At 44.8% G+C, this 16,566-nt stretch overlaps 4 protein-coding genes across 4 annotated transcripts; 1 reads left to right on the forward strand and 3 right to left on the reverse strand.

Moving 5' to 3' along the window:
• Window positions 1–449: 449 nt before the first annotated feature.
• Window positions 450–1,275, reverse strand: LOC135614921 (senescence associated gene 20-like). Its single transcript, XM_065112807.1, has one exon. The coding sequence runs from the start codon at window positions 1,129–1,131 to the stop codon at window positions 766–768; it is 366 nt and encodes a 121-aa protein (XP_064968879.1). The 5' UTR covers window positions 1,132–1,275; the 3' UTR covers window positions 450–765.
• Window positions 1,276–5,035: 3,760 nt separating this feature from the next.
• On the reverse strand, window positions 5,036–7,385 carry LOC103987925 (protein NRT1/ PTR FAMILY 2.7-like). The gene is made up of 4 exons (XM_009406395.3): window positions 7,042–7,385; window positions 6,737–6,954; window positions 6,089–6,627; window positions 5,036–5,977 (listed from the first exon to the last, which is right to left on the reverse strand). The coding sequence occupies exons 1-4, from the start codon at window positions 7,136–7,138 to the stop codon at window positions 5,131–5,133; spliced, it is 1,701 nt and encodes a 566-aa protein (XP_009404670.2). The 5' UTR covers window positions 7,139–7,385; the 3' UTR covers window positions 5,036–5,130.
• A 2,642-nt stretch (window positions 7,386–10,027) lies between these two features.
• Window positions 10,028–11,116, reverse strand: LOC103987926 (mitochondrial import inner membrane translocase subunit TIM23-2-like). The gene has a single exon (XM_009406397.3). It carries the CDS (start codon window positions 10,927–10,929, stop codon window positions 10,324–10,326), a length of 606 nt encoding a protein of 201 aa, XP_009404672.2. The 5' UTR covers window positions 10,930–11,116; the 3' UTR covers window positions 10,028–10,323.
• A 3,039-nt stretch (window positions 11,117–14,155) lies between these two features.
• On the forward strand, window positions 14,156–15,994 carry LOC135614922 (adenine/guanine permease AZG1-like). Its single transcript, XM_065112808.1, has one exon. It carries the CDS (start codon window positions 14,200–14,202, stop codon window positions 15,904–15,906), a length of 1,707 nt encoding a protein of 568 aa, XP_064968880.1. The 5' UTR covers window positions 14,156–14,199; the 3' UTR covers window positions 15,907–15,994.
• Window positions 15,995–16,566: the final 572 nt, after the last annotated feature.

A 16,566-nucleotide genomic window follows, 5' to 3' on the forward strand; every position in this document is an offset into this window, starting at 1 on the left:
CTTGATGGTTGGAGGCTCAGACCAGCAAAAGTAGGTGAACGACGACCCAAAGTTATATCTGTTTAATTTGGTCGTACTGTGTCTTTCCCATTCGTTCTCATCGTGTGAATGGAGGATCGATGGTTTCAGAAGAGACGGCAATTCGGAGACCAAATGACCCGTAAATTATCGTCTCCCACAACATCACACGTTTTCCTCCATTAAATATCTTCCCCGCTGCACACCCACTCACGTAGCTGGAAATAGGTTGTAGCGACGGAGACACAACGTACGATTCATAGACGTGGCCATCGCTCCGCTGTCTTTGTTTGGTCCACACACGCTAGCTTTCCTCGATTCATCCTCGCTTTCCTGTGTTCCATCGATCGTGATGTCGATGTGGAGGTTCTTCCTCTCCTCGTCTCAAATCTTATCGCCTGCCAATAGCCTTTACCATCTACGCACGTCGATTTAAAGCAATCACACGGATATCTCTTATTCATGTAACCAAACAAACACACAGCAGCATGACCTGAAGAAGAAGAAGAAGAAAGGAATCCTCTCCTTCCCCTCTTCATCTTGGACTCCTAACACGACACACACACACACACACCAGACTTGATTCCTAAGACACGACTGACTCGGATTCCAACAAGAAGAAGAAGAAGAAGAAGAAGAAGAAGAAGAACCCCTCAGCCCATATACGGTATATGGCAACAGGCGAAGCCTTCACCTCCTCTTACCTATCTATCGCGATAACAACTTATTATTTGGGATTATGTCGATTTAGATAGCCAGGACGAGGCCAGGAAAGGACTTCCCGGCGCGCTCGGGGCGGCTGCTCTCCCACACGGGAGTCCCGTGAGCCGACCCGGAGGAAGAAGAGGAGGAGCAGGAAGCGGCGGATTTGGAGGCCGAGTCGGCGGCGACTCGGGTGATGGTGAGGGAGGTGTTGAAGTACTCGCGGACCTGGGTGATTATCCCATCCGGGGCGATGGTCCAGGCGTGGACCCACGCGGTGTCGGCGTCGGGGCCGCTGCCCTCGGCGACGACGGTGGAGCCGAAGGCGGCGACTCGCTCGGGCTTGAACTGGAAGGCGGCGGCGGCGGCTGTTGTCTCCTCGTAGTCCGCGCCGGTGAGCATGCGCATCATGTGCTGGTGCTCCGGCGGACCATGGAACCACCACTCGATGTCGGGGGCCAGCAGCTGCTGCACCCGCTCCACGTCCCGCACGTTCAGGGCCTCATACAGCGTGAGCACTGCCCACTTGTTGCGGTCCTCCACGCTCTCTCCGCTCTCGTTAGCCAGTTCCGGTCTGAGCCCCTCTGGCTCTCGCTCTCTCTCTCTCGCCTCTCTTGCCGCGCTCGCACGCACCAAGGGAAAGGAAGGGTAGCTGTGGGAGGACGATCGAAGTCGGAGCGAGTTGACGACTCGGTGAGCAACCAAGGGAGGGAGGGAGGTCGGGTTGGGTGGGTCGCTTTATATAGAGAGAAAGAAGGGCAGGTGTGGCGGGTCCCACGCACCCGCGGCGTCATTAACTCTGGGCCCCGCCACCTAACAGGTCGGTCGCGAAGGTGCGAGACCGCGTGCGAGTGCGCGGGCGTCATCGCAGGTGCGGGTCTGTGGGTGCGGTTGAAGTCGTTGTGCTTGGTTCGGAAATCTACGAAAAAGTCAAGCCTACCTCTTTTGACCATATCGAGTTCCGTGCGAGCAAATCACTCGGCAATATAGTTTAAAGGTTGCTTCTCATGTGATCGTGCTAATAAATCGGGGATGATTCGTTGAAGTAATTCTCACATAATCTTTAATTCAATTATTTATAATCCCAATTATGGCATTGGTGTTCATTTGTAGACCAAAATTAAAATAGTTATTAGCAAATATAAAAATCATGCACGAAGCAATTAACGAGGGAAGAGACGGCTATCAAGTCCAAAGATAAAAGAAATAGATAATAGTTATACAAATTAAAGTCGAGAAGAAGAGGAAAATATAAGTTGGACAATTTTTTTAAAAAATATACTATTTTTTGGAATTTTTTTTATAACATCTCCATCTTAAAATTTTTTGAAACTAAATAAAAGATCATTTTATCCCTTCTTCCGTTGAATCTATCATCGCCCGTCATCTCCTTTGAAGATTGATCATATAAAAAGATTATCTTGTTCCTTTTTTCAATCAAACTCATCATCACCCATGACTTACAAGGGTTGCTTCCGCTAAAGGTTAGCACACGATTACCCCCTCTTCTTTCTTCCCTTGTTGTCGATGATAAGAGCCGCAAGTGAAGAAAGAAGACGAGTCTACAAACGACGACGAGAACTACAAACGACTATTCGAGACAAAGAAAATGATCGATGGGCTAGAGGTGAGCGAAAGGCGATTACCAACATGGGTAAAAGGATCTTTATCAAAATAAATATATTGTTTCAATTTTTTTTAATGTACGAATGCTCTATAAAAAATTTTAAAAAGAAGAGATTTTTTAAGAATTTACCTAATATTTTTTTGATTTAATAGTTCAATGTCCAAGTGCAATATGTGTTATTTAAGAAGGTTTAATTGTCGATACATATGTTTACAAGTGGTTTATAAGCAAATCAAACATTAATAAGCCACTTTCTATAGAATTAATTACCTCTTCTCTACTGATCATTATTAAAGCTTCTTAAGAATCTATTGATCTAAATAAATAAGATCATCCAATCACGTAGACAAAGGCTAAATCAATCATTCAATTACTATTTTATTTTCTATACAACCAAGATGATATCTGGCAAATGAACACACGATCTAGAAATCCTTATCTATATCTTTCGTGACATTTTTTCTACATGTCATGGTGTATTATTGTCCTCAAACACTAAAGTATGGATGGGTATGGATGATGGTTGTTGGGGGTGCTTTGATGGTGGATGTTTGGGGCCATGGCAAGTCCATTATGATTTGAAGGCAAAGGCTGCCATTATGCAATGTGGGTTGGCGTGTACCGCATTAAATAGTTATCTTCGTCCTCAGTAGGTTCCCGAAGCTTAGAGGTGCATTCCGGGGTTGGATGATGTGGGGAAGGTGAGTTGGGACTCTCATCCCAATTTGGATCCAATTTCCAATAAATATAATTTTAGATGGGAATTGATGTGGTCGAAAAAGATAAAACAAGCTAATAATATAACAATAAATATTCTTCGAATCAAAAAATAATTTTAATGGTAAACAATTGAGGATAGATATCTTTTATCGCTTTCATATTTTACTTTGCCTCAAACTATTTACTCACTTCGAGCGGTAACTTATTTCATCGTCAAATGAGCTCACTCATTGAGCAATCTCTCAGTCTCTTTTCATACGCAATAGATAGATATAAAGAAGGTCTTCTTCAAGTTCCTTTTACATTAATAATGCTTGCTCGAGATTCATATTAACAGATCATGTTATTTTAAATACTCGAATTAATGATCAAATTCGAAACCAATAGGAGTAGAAAGTAACATAAATCAATCCTTATTTGTCATATTATGTTGCAAATCATGATATGAGTTAGGATAGAGATTAAATACAGATGATTTAGAGTCAAATGTTGTTATCCCTAAAGATGAGACAACTCTTGTTCTCTTGTGCAAGAGATCAGTAACATGTTCTAATTGTAGAATTCTTGATTGAAATGAGTCTAACTCTACAAAAACATAATGTTGGTGATTCCTCAAATCCGTGACACATTCTCCATTTTAAAGAAATCATGAATGAGATTGTGTAGTTGATTAGGAGTTTGAATCTTATTCTACCTCTCTTTATTTCATCTAATATTTATGTTTCTTCTAATTAGTTTGTACCATGCCATGCACTTGTTCATAAATTTTGTCTGAGAATGAGAAAAAAGAAAAATCTAATAACAATAGTTTGGCAAAACAAAGAAAGTTTTTATTTCTTGTTCTTGCACTGATCCTTTTGTTCTTCTTATAAACAATTCCAAGTCTCCTTATTCTTAGGAGCATTTGTGCCACTGTGAATGAGAGGGTGATATAGCCACTGTGAATGTTCAGCTAGTAAGGAAAGAGAGATGTGTCCACTTGAGGTCCCACTACAATGTATTATTAGTCTTCTTGAAAGAAACGTTCTTCTTTTCTTTTTTTTTCTTATGCAAATAATAATAGCACACTGTGAGGATAAGTGGAGCTTTTCGATAGTGCCGTCCACAGTAAGTGAAAACAACAGCTCGTTATCGTCCGATCTCTCCTCCAAATTTTTTTTTTGTTGAAAAGATATAGAACACAGAGAGAAAAAGAAAAAGGTCGAATTCTCAATCGTGAAGGAGCATATGATGCTCCTAAATTTTATTACCTATGAGAAAACTGAACTAATCAGGTTTTACTTTGAGTTGATGATTGTAATTGTTTTACTTTGGACCGGATAATTAGATTTTGAGCTCAAATTAATAATTAAAAAAAAAGATAACGTACTAAGAGCGACGGGATACAAAGAGAGAAAAATAATATTTTAAGATTTTTTACTTACGATCAGGAATCAAACTTTAAACCCAAATTATATGTGAAGAATTCTTATAGTAAATTCTACAATCTTAACCATGCTGATCTATAGGTATTTTCATGCTATACCCACTTGATGAGACTTAAACCTTTTATTGATGAGATCCTTGATATCCATGTGATGATGATATACTATTCTTAAGTCTTGATACTATTATGATCATCTTTTTATTTTAGAGAAGACTTATTATAAATTTGTTATCATTATAGTTTGAGTTGAACTACGATCATGTGGTTTTTTCCTGCATTATGTTTTTCACGTTAAAATTTGGTCTCATTTTGTAATATATATATATATATATATATATATATATATATATATATATATATATATATATATATATATATATATATATATATATATATATATATATATATATATATATATAAGCTTTCAACTTTAATAATATGGATTCTTAGATCCCCTCTCATCATATAATAATGATTTTTGCTGAGTTGTAAAAGGATTCTAGTAAAAAGGAGAAAGTATTCAGAATATTTTTCTCATGATGTGATGGAGAACAAGTCCTTAAAATGCAAACAATAATTCATAGGCAATGGTCTAATGATCTCATGAACATCAACAAGCAACGCTATTACATGGAGATCAGTGACCTCCTTCATTTGCAGCGACACCATCTGCCTCCTTGGGAGCACTTCGATACTTGTAGAGCATTGCACACGTTAAGTAGTATACGAAGTTGACCATTGTCAACGCTGTCAGCAGCCAATACACGTTCTCCATCTTGGAGCTGTTTATGTTGTCCGGCAGCCACCCCGTGGCCCGTCGAACCAAGGATACGACGGCGGTGCTGAGGTAGAAGCCGACCGCGACGAGCACGGCGACCATCCCCGTCGCCGTGCTCCGCAGCGACCGCGGGAACTCCTGATAGTACAGCGCCACCTGGCTTGGGAAGTGCAGCGCCTCCCCCACCCCGGTCACCGCCAGCGGCAGCACCAGCCAGAGCGCTGTCATCGGCACGACCCACCCGGGCTGGCCCTCCGCGTGGTGCGCGTGCACGACGGCCGCGCGCCGCCGCTCCACCAGAGCCGACGTGGCCATGCCGGCCACGTTGATGACTTGGCCGAGGCCGATGCGCTGGAGCGGGGTCGAGGGGCGGCCGGCGAGCCGGCACCAGAGGGGGAGGAGGAGGCGGTCGAGGAGGAAGAGAGATACCGTGGTGGCGGCGAAGGAGGAGACGGCCATGGAGCCGGCGGGGATGGAGAAGTGGGGGCCCAGAGATCGGTCCATGGTGAGGGCTTGCAGCACGCTGAGGCTGAGTTGGATGCCGATGGAGATGCTGAGGAAGATGGAGGCGCTCCAGAGAGGGAGCACGCGGACGATGGCCTTGAGATCCTCCACTTGTCGGACGGTGCAGAGGCTCCATGGCCTGGCGATGGAGCCGTCGGCCCGCGTGTTGCCATGGCAGATCCATGCAGCGCGGTTCAGAAACCTGGAGACATGCATCCGCGGTCAAAGTCAAAGGACACAGCACAAACACGTCAGCTGCAAACACTTGTTGATGCAGCTTTCCTTTACGAACGGAGTCATGTATAGCTTCTACCTGAGGCTTTGAGTCGGAACATCACTGTTAGGATCGTCATCCCCACCTGAACCGTAGTAATAACTTGGGTTCTGCTGTGACACCTTCACGTTCCATTTCTTGAAGGCGGCAACGATAACTCGAGCCATGCCGGTGAATGGGCTTCCTTGGGCGGCAGGCCTTCTGTAGTACTTGGTACCGAGGAGGAGGACGACCACGGCGACGGCGTTGGCGACGGTGCACAGTGCGTAGCCCAGAGTCCAGCTGACGCTGTCCTCCACGAAGACGAGGACGGTGGAACCGACCACGGCCGAAACGTAGAGGACGATGAAGTACCAGTTGAAGAAAATGACCTGGTCCCGAACCTCGTCGAACTGGCCTCCTCCCATGGCGAGAATGTTGAACCGCGACCCGCCAGCCCCGACGGCCACCAGCGCCACCGCCGTGAAGAGGAACGCCATCTGACCCGCCGTCGGCGCCTCGCAGGCGTCGGAGCCGAATGCGCATGGCGGTGGCTGCAGCGACCGGACGGCGGCGGTCAGCGTCAACAGAACCACCGCCTGCAACGGATTCAGGTTGATGAGAACCGCCAATTAGGTTCTTGGAGCGGCATAAGCATGCAACGACGGAATATGGAGTGTGATAGTTTATGAGGGTAAGTCAAAGTACCAGCAGGGAGATGATAGAGGAGGAGACAATAACAGGGTAGCAACCAAAGAAGGCATCTGAGACGATGGCCCCGACCACGGGTGCAAGGTTGATGCTGCCGCTGACGATGTTCCCGATCTGGGCGGCGTCGATGCTCTTCACGTTGTACTCCTCGACTAAGTACACGATGAGGTTGGCTGTTGCTCCCGACAAAGCCAGCCCCAGCCCCAGCTTGCTCACTGGAACCCAAGCAATGCTACTTCTTTAGACGATGGCACTTGCACGCGCACAGAGAGAGAGAGAGAGAGAGAGAGAGAGAGAGAGACCTAAGATGAAGGGGAAGGTGATCCACCCCCCTGTGCGAACTTGCTGTGCTTCATCGGGATCACCGAGCCGAGGCTGCTCCGATTGTGCCGCTCTCATCCTCAATCCTACTCGACTCCTGGAAGGTCACCGCTCCATATATACAAGGAAACAAAGCACCGTGCGTTTGACCTCTCCCGTTCTCCTTTTATCTTCTGTCGAAGAGACCGGCCACCCCTCGATTCACCCCATCAGAGACTGCTAGCCAACTTCTCTCGACAGAAAATAGATTCACCACTCTACGCAGCTTTTCCGTCAGTTGCACTGTCTCACCAAAAAGTTTCCCCTTTGATGCCGATGGAATAAGTTGTATGCATTGGTATGCTGGCATCTAAACTTTGTGGAAGCGAGATGGCTTCTTCAAAACGTTTGTATACACTGTACCACGATAAACAATGGAAACTACCACCCAGTGCAGAATCAAGAAGATTAGAGATGTTCTGTATGATTGATATTGAGCATGTGATCCATCGTGCAGAATCAAGAAGATTAGAGATGTTCTGTATGATTGATATTGAGCATGTGATCCATCAGACAGTGGCTGCAATCGGTGACTGCTCCCACTGTAATCTCACTGTCAGCGGACTGTGCATGACAAGTGACGAGGGTAATAATGACGATAAAACTCGGGTTGACGTCAGCCACCCCGGATGACACCTCGCGCCTCTGTTAACCTGACAGCACCTGGTCAACACAGACCGGAATGCCGATCGAGGCACATTAATATCCTGCTTAGGCTTGATCCTTCACGTCACGCCAATGTCGATGTCAGACGTTATCAGGAGTATGATCCTGCTCCCTGCGAGCGGGCACATCAAGCAACGATAACCTTCACTATAAAAACCCTCACGCTCCGAGGAAGGTGAAGAAAGGAAAGATAACAGAAAAATCTCCTGTGACTATTCACGGAGGAAACGGTGATCCCGTCCCGATCGGACCACCGCAGTCGATCACCTTAGCAGCCTCAAGGGTCGTTCCAAGAAGATCCCCCATCAATCGGACCCGAACCAAGCCGCGTCGACCCCGAGGCCACGACTTAAAGTTGTTTACGCTAACAATAATTGAGTTACTAAGTGATTTCTCCTGTCCAGGCCTCTTACAGTTGACTATCCGGTAGTAAAGAGGGCGTTGAAGAATCGACGTGGACAGCTCGAGGCACTCATCTTGCCGTCGCGCTATATAGCTTTGTGCCAACCAACACATGCAGACCGCATCGTAACATAAATTTTCCTTATATTATTCGAATCTTACCATTTTAATCTTCGGGATCCCTTACGATCGTCCAAACATGTGAGAGAGTTATCGATGGCGTGTTCAATCGAGGAACTTCCGATATTAATTCGACAGGTGGATATTAGAACCTACGTGGCACATCCACGACCACTCGATTGCCATACAGTAGAGCCCAAAATGATCATTGACATCACATGCAAATGAACAAAAAGACATTGACGGGAGGAATCCATCGGTTGGATTTCATGCTTCCATCAACGGTCAAAAAGGCCTATGTGCCTTAGATCATTGATCAGGTACTTCAAACGCCTGCAGTTGCTACATTTAGCATATTTATATAAATATAAAACTATACTGTGACTAGAATTAAAATCACATAGTTTAAACATAATACACATAAGACATGACGCCCCAAATACAAAGAAGCAAGTGGAAGCATCCACCATAGTAAAACATCAGCAACACAGATAAGAATCCTACTTTGTTTCCAATAACCATCATTAACCACAACTGAGAATGGTAAACAGGTAGCACAACGGGGACCTGATAGTTAGGTCACACACATGCAAGCAATACAGCATACCTTGATGGATGAACTTACAAGATTCAAGAGCATACATACCTTATCATCACCATTGTTCTTGCTATTATTCTTTTAAATGACTTGAGCTATCCACTTTACAGTTCCAGATGGGGATAATGGCTACTCACTAAAAGGTAGTCTTCACATCATACCTAAAACTGCCCATAAATGACATAAGGTTATATGCAGATGAGAGTCATAACCACTGATTTGAACCTCAAGTGGAACCGAGACTTTCAGCAGGGCATTCTTTTTTTGTCATTGCATCTGCAGGCACCAGAGTTTATAATGTAACAGGCGGACACCGATAGTGTTAAGACTGCAGAATGCAACACTACTAGCTGTTAACAATGAATTCATCAAATATAAGTTATCATGGCTGTTTTATAGAAATTCTATGGTGGAAGAAAGCATTTACTAGCTTTACGAAATAACATTCAAATATCAGATATTAGCAAGGGCCACATGCTAAGTATTATGACAATAGCAGCAAGATATGGTTACAGGTCATCGTCTTGCGCACTTATAAATCGGTTTCGCTAGCACAGGCTCATCAACCACTAAAAATTAAAGTCATAAACAGCTGATACTTAGCTTGTTCCATGAATACCACATTAGGTTAGTAGATTAGCATGGTCATCAGATAAACAAAGATGTGGTCTTGCAGAAAACAGTTTATTGACGTTAGGTTAGTAGATTACCAATGTAAGGTCACTTACAGGATGTGGTCCTGCAAAAAGCAGCTGATTCACAGTGAGCAAATGGAACTTAGATCCTGACAAAGAAACAAAAATAATTAACTCAATAAAAACACTTAGTTCCTGGCAGAAGCATTCAACTTTTGAGCAAGTCACTGAATAACAGACATGAACAGCTGAAACATGGCTCCTGTCAGACAACTCCCCTCCATGCCCTAATAATGCAAACAAAAGACAAAAAAGCCATCTTGTCACTTACCAGACAGGTGAATCACTTAGCCTCCTGCACATTGTTCTGGCTTCAAGTCTGCAATCTGAGCTCAACTTGATGAACTGCCCCAATAGCCATCCTTGAAACTAATGAAACTAAAATCAACATGTCAATTCAAACATTAGGGCATCATAAGGAGAGAACAAAATCCACCACCAAAATGCTTCAAGAAACATCTAAACCCTCCAATACTACTGAAGCAAGAGACAACACTGTGAACAAACTCAAATATTTCAATGCTACGGAACAGAGAGTTTCAGTACTAAGGCTACCAAACATACAAGAAAAATAAAAGAGAAAGAAGAGAAAAGAACGGCAAGATCCTAATCGAACCCCTACAGTTTCTAATTGCTCCAATACTAAATCTATCGAGCATAGAGGACAAAGGAAAAGCATTTGAAGTCCTCAACCACTACAGTTTGTAGCACGGAAGCAAAGCCCTCCACAAAGATCAATCCTTTCATATTGGGACATATCTCTTCACCACTTGCTTCCCGGCGACGGCGAATCCCGCCGCCAGCCCTCCGATCGCCCCGGCGACCGCGGCAGACCTCGGTCCGGACGCGGCCTTGAACACCGCCCCGGTGCCCAGCCCCGCCACCACCGTGCTGACGACCCCCTCGTCCCCCGTGGCGGCGGCGATACCGCTCTCGAGCCCCGCGAAGATCAGGCCCATCACTCCCGCGGAGTTCCCCAGCTGGCGACCGGCATGGCCGGACGCGTTGAGCACCCGGTTGACGCGGATCTTGAGCGACTCGCCGGGCTCAGCGGCGCGGATACCAGAGAGGGAGCCGCGAGCGGCGCCGAGGGCAGCGCCGGAGAGGTATCCGACGCCGGCGCAGAAGCTGAGGTTGTGGCCCCACGAGCGGCGGCGGAGGGCGGCCTCCTCCTGGAAGAGGAACTCGGGCGAGGTGGGGAGGTCGTAGATGCGCTGGTACATGGGGAAGGAGTAGGGGTTGTTGAAGGACTCATAAGGATTGTAGAGCTGGTGGGTCCGCCGCCTTCCGTCGTCGCCGCCTCCGCCGCTACCGGCGTCCGACGAATCAGCAGAGACGGAACCCGACATCTTCCGTGAAGGTTTTGGCGGGTCGAAGCGAGTCGAACGAGGAGTAAGAAGAGGGATCTTTGGGGAGGCAGGAAAACGACGAGTAGGGTTTAAGGAGGAAGAAAAGGAAGGATCTTTTCTGGGGTGGGAGGGGGGAAGGGAAAACGACGACTAGGGTTTAAGCGCGCAGGGTTTTGGGCTATCGTGACAGAATCGAGTCGGTGCCTACAATAAGTAGGGGGAGATGGACCCGGTTCGCCGTGAACCGGCCATGATGTTGACTACCATTGACCACTGGTATCATACTCGAAAAAGTAATTCTAAAAAAAAAAGAAAAAGAAATATGAGCTCCAATGTGATTATTTTTATAAGAATAAGATAATTTTTCACATTAAGTTAAAGAAAATAACACAAAATAATAAGTATATATTACGGTATTATCTTGTGAACCTCCTCCTCTATTTGACGATCATACATTTCTCCCACCAAATAGTCAGTCAAACAAAGATTAAAACATCAGAGGATGGTCAACCAACACAAGTCAACATCGGCCCATCCCTGATCAAATGTTGTATCGTTAGGAAAAGGAATCTTGAGACATCTCATCCGTGTTCATACTTTTGTTGGACATCAAGTTCTTCCCTATCCGAGTTGTAAGATAATCTTTATTGAATGTCTATTTCTCTATTAATTTCATTGATGTGCATATGTAATAGGAATGCACCTATAAACGCCTAACGCGCACTTATAAACTGTACGTATAATATAGGAATTTCAACTCCTAACTCATTAAAGTTGAAAATTAGGTTTGGTTGAGAACGAATCTATTAGATTATGTGATCAGATAAAATAATTTATAATTATAATTATAATTGGAAAAAAATAATTTTTTAGAATATGATTTTGATGGGAGGAACCCTCCTAATTTTATAGAGACTAAATAGAAAGTAATAAAAATTTAGTTTGATTATGGTATTGATTACAAAGTGTTTTTTCAGATTAAATAATTTTTTTTAAAATGACATCCAAGAATATGTACATCTAATTTTTTATCTATGTTTATTATATTTCAGTTCTTGATATTAAAATTTTTTTCATATAATAATAGTATGATTATAACTTTTATATTTACAATTGGTACAAGAGACTACTATTTTGAAATCAAATACGTTATATCATAAATGTATATCAGATATGTTTTGTCTTTATATCTATTTGTTACTATACTTCATTTACGAAAAGTTGTTATTCGATTTTTAATTATACAATGTTTAAACGATTCATCTGTACTATCAATATGCTTTGCTATTTCGTCCATCTTGTCACATATTTGTGGACGATGCAAAGTTTCTCGCTTTATGCAAGTAGAGCAAGGACAACATATTACCCATGTTTGGTCGATGGTTTATCCTAGGTAGCTTGAAGGCAACGATAACATTATCAAAAGTGGTAACCTAGTATGATCATCGATCCTACCGTAGGCAATGATACTACTATCGTCAGCTATTATTATGGGTAGCGATTAAGGAACTCGCATGTGGCAGTGCTACGTGCAATAGTTGTCGCTATGGGAAGTAGTGGCATTGTGTGTAGCAGTTGCTACCGTGGGCAGAGGCTACGTTCGGTGATAGCTTATGTTATTAGATTAAAATATTAAAGGATAGATCTCAAAAATTATTAGAACTTTCTCAAAAAGAATATGTTGATGAACTCTCAAAGAGATTTAGTACGTAACTTTACTCGACTAATGATACACCTATTATTAGAGATAAAAAATTAAAATTTTAATAAAAATAACTTTTAAAAAATCAAATGAATCATATTACTTATGCGTGTGTAATTTAAATTTTATTATATGATCAAACTTATATAAGACAAAATATTAGTCTTATAATTGAAACGCTATATAGATATCAAAACAACTTAGGAATGAAATAATGAAAAGTTACAAAGAAAATGATGAAATATCTATGAGGAATAAAAGATTATATGCTCATATACATAAAATCAAATCAACTTAAAGCAATGAGATATTTAAATGCTAATTTTGTAAATTACTACAGTATGAAGCTCATTTCAGGATTTATATTCATAAGAGATTTTTTTGAAAAAATGTAAAATAATCATTTATTACATCATAAGTTAAATTTAGGGTATTCTTTAAGGCTATAAATATACTTTTATAGTTATAAAATTTTATCTTAGAATTTAGTATGATTGACTCAATTGTCACACCATTCAGGATATTTTGAGAAAATACCATAGTAGTTTTTTTTTTTCTAAAAATGATAAGTACTAGTAGTTTCATACGTATCAAAAAAAATTACTTGATGATCATAGAAAGTATCTAGAAATAACAAGTATCAATTGAGAACTTGAGTATTATTTTGATAATATGATAATACATATTTAATTGGATATTATTATTATTATTTTTTATTTACTTAATTAAAATTATTTATTTTTACTATCCTATTTATATTTATGTATATGTATAGTATAATTGAACATAATAATATGATTATCTTGAAATGATAAATTATAAGGGTTATTATAAACTATCTTAAAAAATATTGATAGTGTCGTAGTAAGACGTTGATGACATACAATTGATGAGTCTAGTTCATCCTACAACTTTATGCTGTTACTTTTGACCTATGAGAATACGAAATATGTTTTGAATAAAGATTTCATAAGACGTCCGAAAAATATACATATTTAATTAATAGATTTAGTTTTTGATATTAAAATTTTATATAATAATTATAATTTTTTATGCTAATCATGGTAAGAAAGTCAACGGCAGAGTCATCGGTTCTGAACGGTGTGTGATTTGCAGAGCAATGATCGTGGTGATTCGCGTATCCATCCTGCATGGAAACAAAACAGATGTCTTCGTTGTTGTTGTTGCGTGTGAGGACCGATACAGATTACAAATAATTCCGAGCCCCCATTCATTTTCTTTGATTCACACAGCATTGATGCTGAAATCTGGAGCGTGCATTCAACATCTTCCGGCTGTGATGGGGACGGGACCCTTCATGACCGTCCGATTTCGATCGGGCGATCGGGAGAAGAACAAGTTTGGGAGGAGTCGTCGTCCAAGTGGGGATTAGATGGAAGAAACAAGGCATGAAGGGAAGACGCGAGGGACTGCTGAAGTGGTGGAAATGACACGTGGGGAGATAAAATATTATATTTTTATATGCATTATATTATTAGTGTCATTATTAATGTAAACCAGCTGCACTCTTCTCCTCCTTCACGGAGCGCTCGCTACTCTCTCCTACTATGGATTCGACGGCGGAATCTCCGCCGTCGGCGTCCGGTGTGGCGGCGACGTCGATAACGGGAAGGGGATCACGACTAGGCCGGTTTAACGTAGCGGTGGCTAAGTCGTGGGTTGGCCGGCGGTTCAAGCTGGCGGAGCGCGGCACCACCTTCACAACCGAGCTGCGCGCCGGAACCGCTACCTTCCTGACCATGGCGTACATCCTCGCCGTGAACGCCTCGATCCTCTCCGACTCCGGCGCCACATGCTCTGTCGACGATTGCCTCCGCCCCTCCCCCTCCTGCCGCTTCCCGCCGGTGGACCCGGGCTACGCAGCCTGCGTTGACCGCGCTCGCCGCGACCTCATTGTGGCCACCGCCGCGTCGTCCATCGTCGGGTCATTTATCATGGGTGCCTTCGCCAACCTGCCGTTGGCTCTGGCTCCCGGCATGGGCACCAACGCGTACTTCGCCTACACCGTGGTCGGCTTCCACGGTTCCGGCGACCTCCCGTATCGCACCGCCCTCGCCGCCGTCTTCCTCGAGGGCCTCCTTTTTCTTCTCATCTCCGCCCTCGGCTTCCGCGCCCGCCTCGCCAAGCTCGTGCCCCGCCCAGTCCGTATCTCCTCCTCCGCTGGCATCGGGCTCTTCCTCGCCTTCATCGGCCTCCAGAACAACGAGGGCGTGGGCCTCGTCGGCTACAGTTCGTCCACGCTCGTCACCCTGGCCGCCTGCCCCCGCAAGTATCGCGCCTACCTCGCGCCTGTCCAAACCTTCGACAACGGCACCGTGGCCCTCATCCCAGGCGGCGCCGTCTCCGGCGACGTCCTCTGCCTGCACGGCCGCATGGAGTCCCCCACCTTCTGGCTCGCCGTCGTGGGGTTCCTCATCATCGCTTTCTGCCTCATCAAGAACATCAAGGGCGCCATGATCTACGGCATCGTCTTCGTCACCGCCGTCTCCTGGTTCCGCCACACCTCTGTCACCGCCTTCCCGAACACCCCCGCCGGGAGCGACGCCTACCGCTACTTCAAGAAAGTGGTGGACGTCCACCGCATCGAGTCCACAGCAGGCGCGCTCAGCCTCAAGGGCATCGGCACCGGCCGATTCTGGGAGGCGCTCGTCACCTTCCTCTACGTGGACGTGCTTGACACCACGGGCACGCTCTACTCCATGGCGCGCTTCGCGGGCTACGTGGACGCCAACGGGGACTTCGAGGGGCAGTACTTCGCCTTCATGTCGGACGCGGTCGCCATCGTGGTGGGCTCGCTGCTGGGCACGTCGCCCGTCACGGCGTTCATCGAGTCGTCGACGGGGATCAAGGAGGGGGGCAGGACCGGGATGACAGCGCTCACGGTGGCGGTCTACTTCCTGCTCGCCTTCTTCTTCACGCCGTTGCTGGCGTCGATTCCGGCGTGGGCGGTCGGCCCGCCGCTAGTGCTGGTGGGGGTGCTCATGATGAAGGCCGTGACGGAGATCGAGTGGGAGGACATGAAGGAGGCCATCCCGGCCTTCATGACCATCCTCCTCATGCCCCTCACCTACTCAATCGCCTACGGCCTCATCGGCGGCATCGGCACCTACATCGTCCTCAATGCCTGGGACTGGGCCTACGCCTCATGGACTCACTACGTCCTCGCCAACAAGAGCTTACCGCTGGCTGCGGCAGCCAATGCTGACAGTGGCGACGGCAATGGCAAGCATAACGTGAATGATAATACTGTATAGCATTAACACTAAATCATAACTCTGCCGTTTATGTCGAAAAAAATGGAATTTAAATGAAAGAAAATACAAAAAAATGATTCCTTGTTTTTGTCTTTGGTTCTTATTTGGCATCGCTCTAGCTGAGGACATGACAGACAGGGAAATGGCATATCTTGGTGCCGTATCTAATCGTATCAAAGTCTGCTTCTCCATCTCCATGTCTTGGATTCTGTTCCGCGTCGAAAGTAGTTGGAGAAGTCTGCGAGCAATCACGCAGTCCAACTTAAGGATTGGGACCCTCTCGACTTCTTCTTGCCCATCTTCGAAGAGGGAGGCATTCATTTCCTTGCCTGTGGGACATGGAACGCAGACACCTTTGCTTTCGGTTCTTGCCCGATACCTTGGAGTCTTCGCTTCTTGAACATGAGATGGACCACATTGCAACATCACCGAAGAACACTGCACGAAACCCAGTCATTTTTATGTTATTAGCACTTGCAACGTTTTGCACACATTAGAGAGAGAGAGAGAGATCTAAGTTGGGGGGAGTGAAGGAGACGGTTCAAGTGGCAATAAAGTTGCAGAGGGGATTTCACAACAACATGTGGGAGCGTGAGCACTCCGTCTTCATCTTTTGCTTTTCCCTCGAAGGAGGTCAAGCTGCCCTTTCTTTGGGGCTTT

The sequence above is a fragment of the Musa acuminata genome, chromosome BXJ2-6 (assembly GCF_036884655.1).
Source record: "Musa acuminata AAA Group cultivar baxijiao chromosome BXJ2-6, Cavendish_Baxijiao_AAA, whole genome shotgun sequence".
NCBI lineage: Eukaryota > Viridiplantae > Streptophyta > Magnoliopsida > Zingiberales > Musaceae > Musa > Musa acuminata.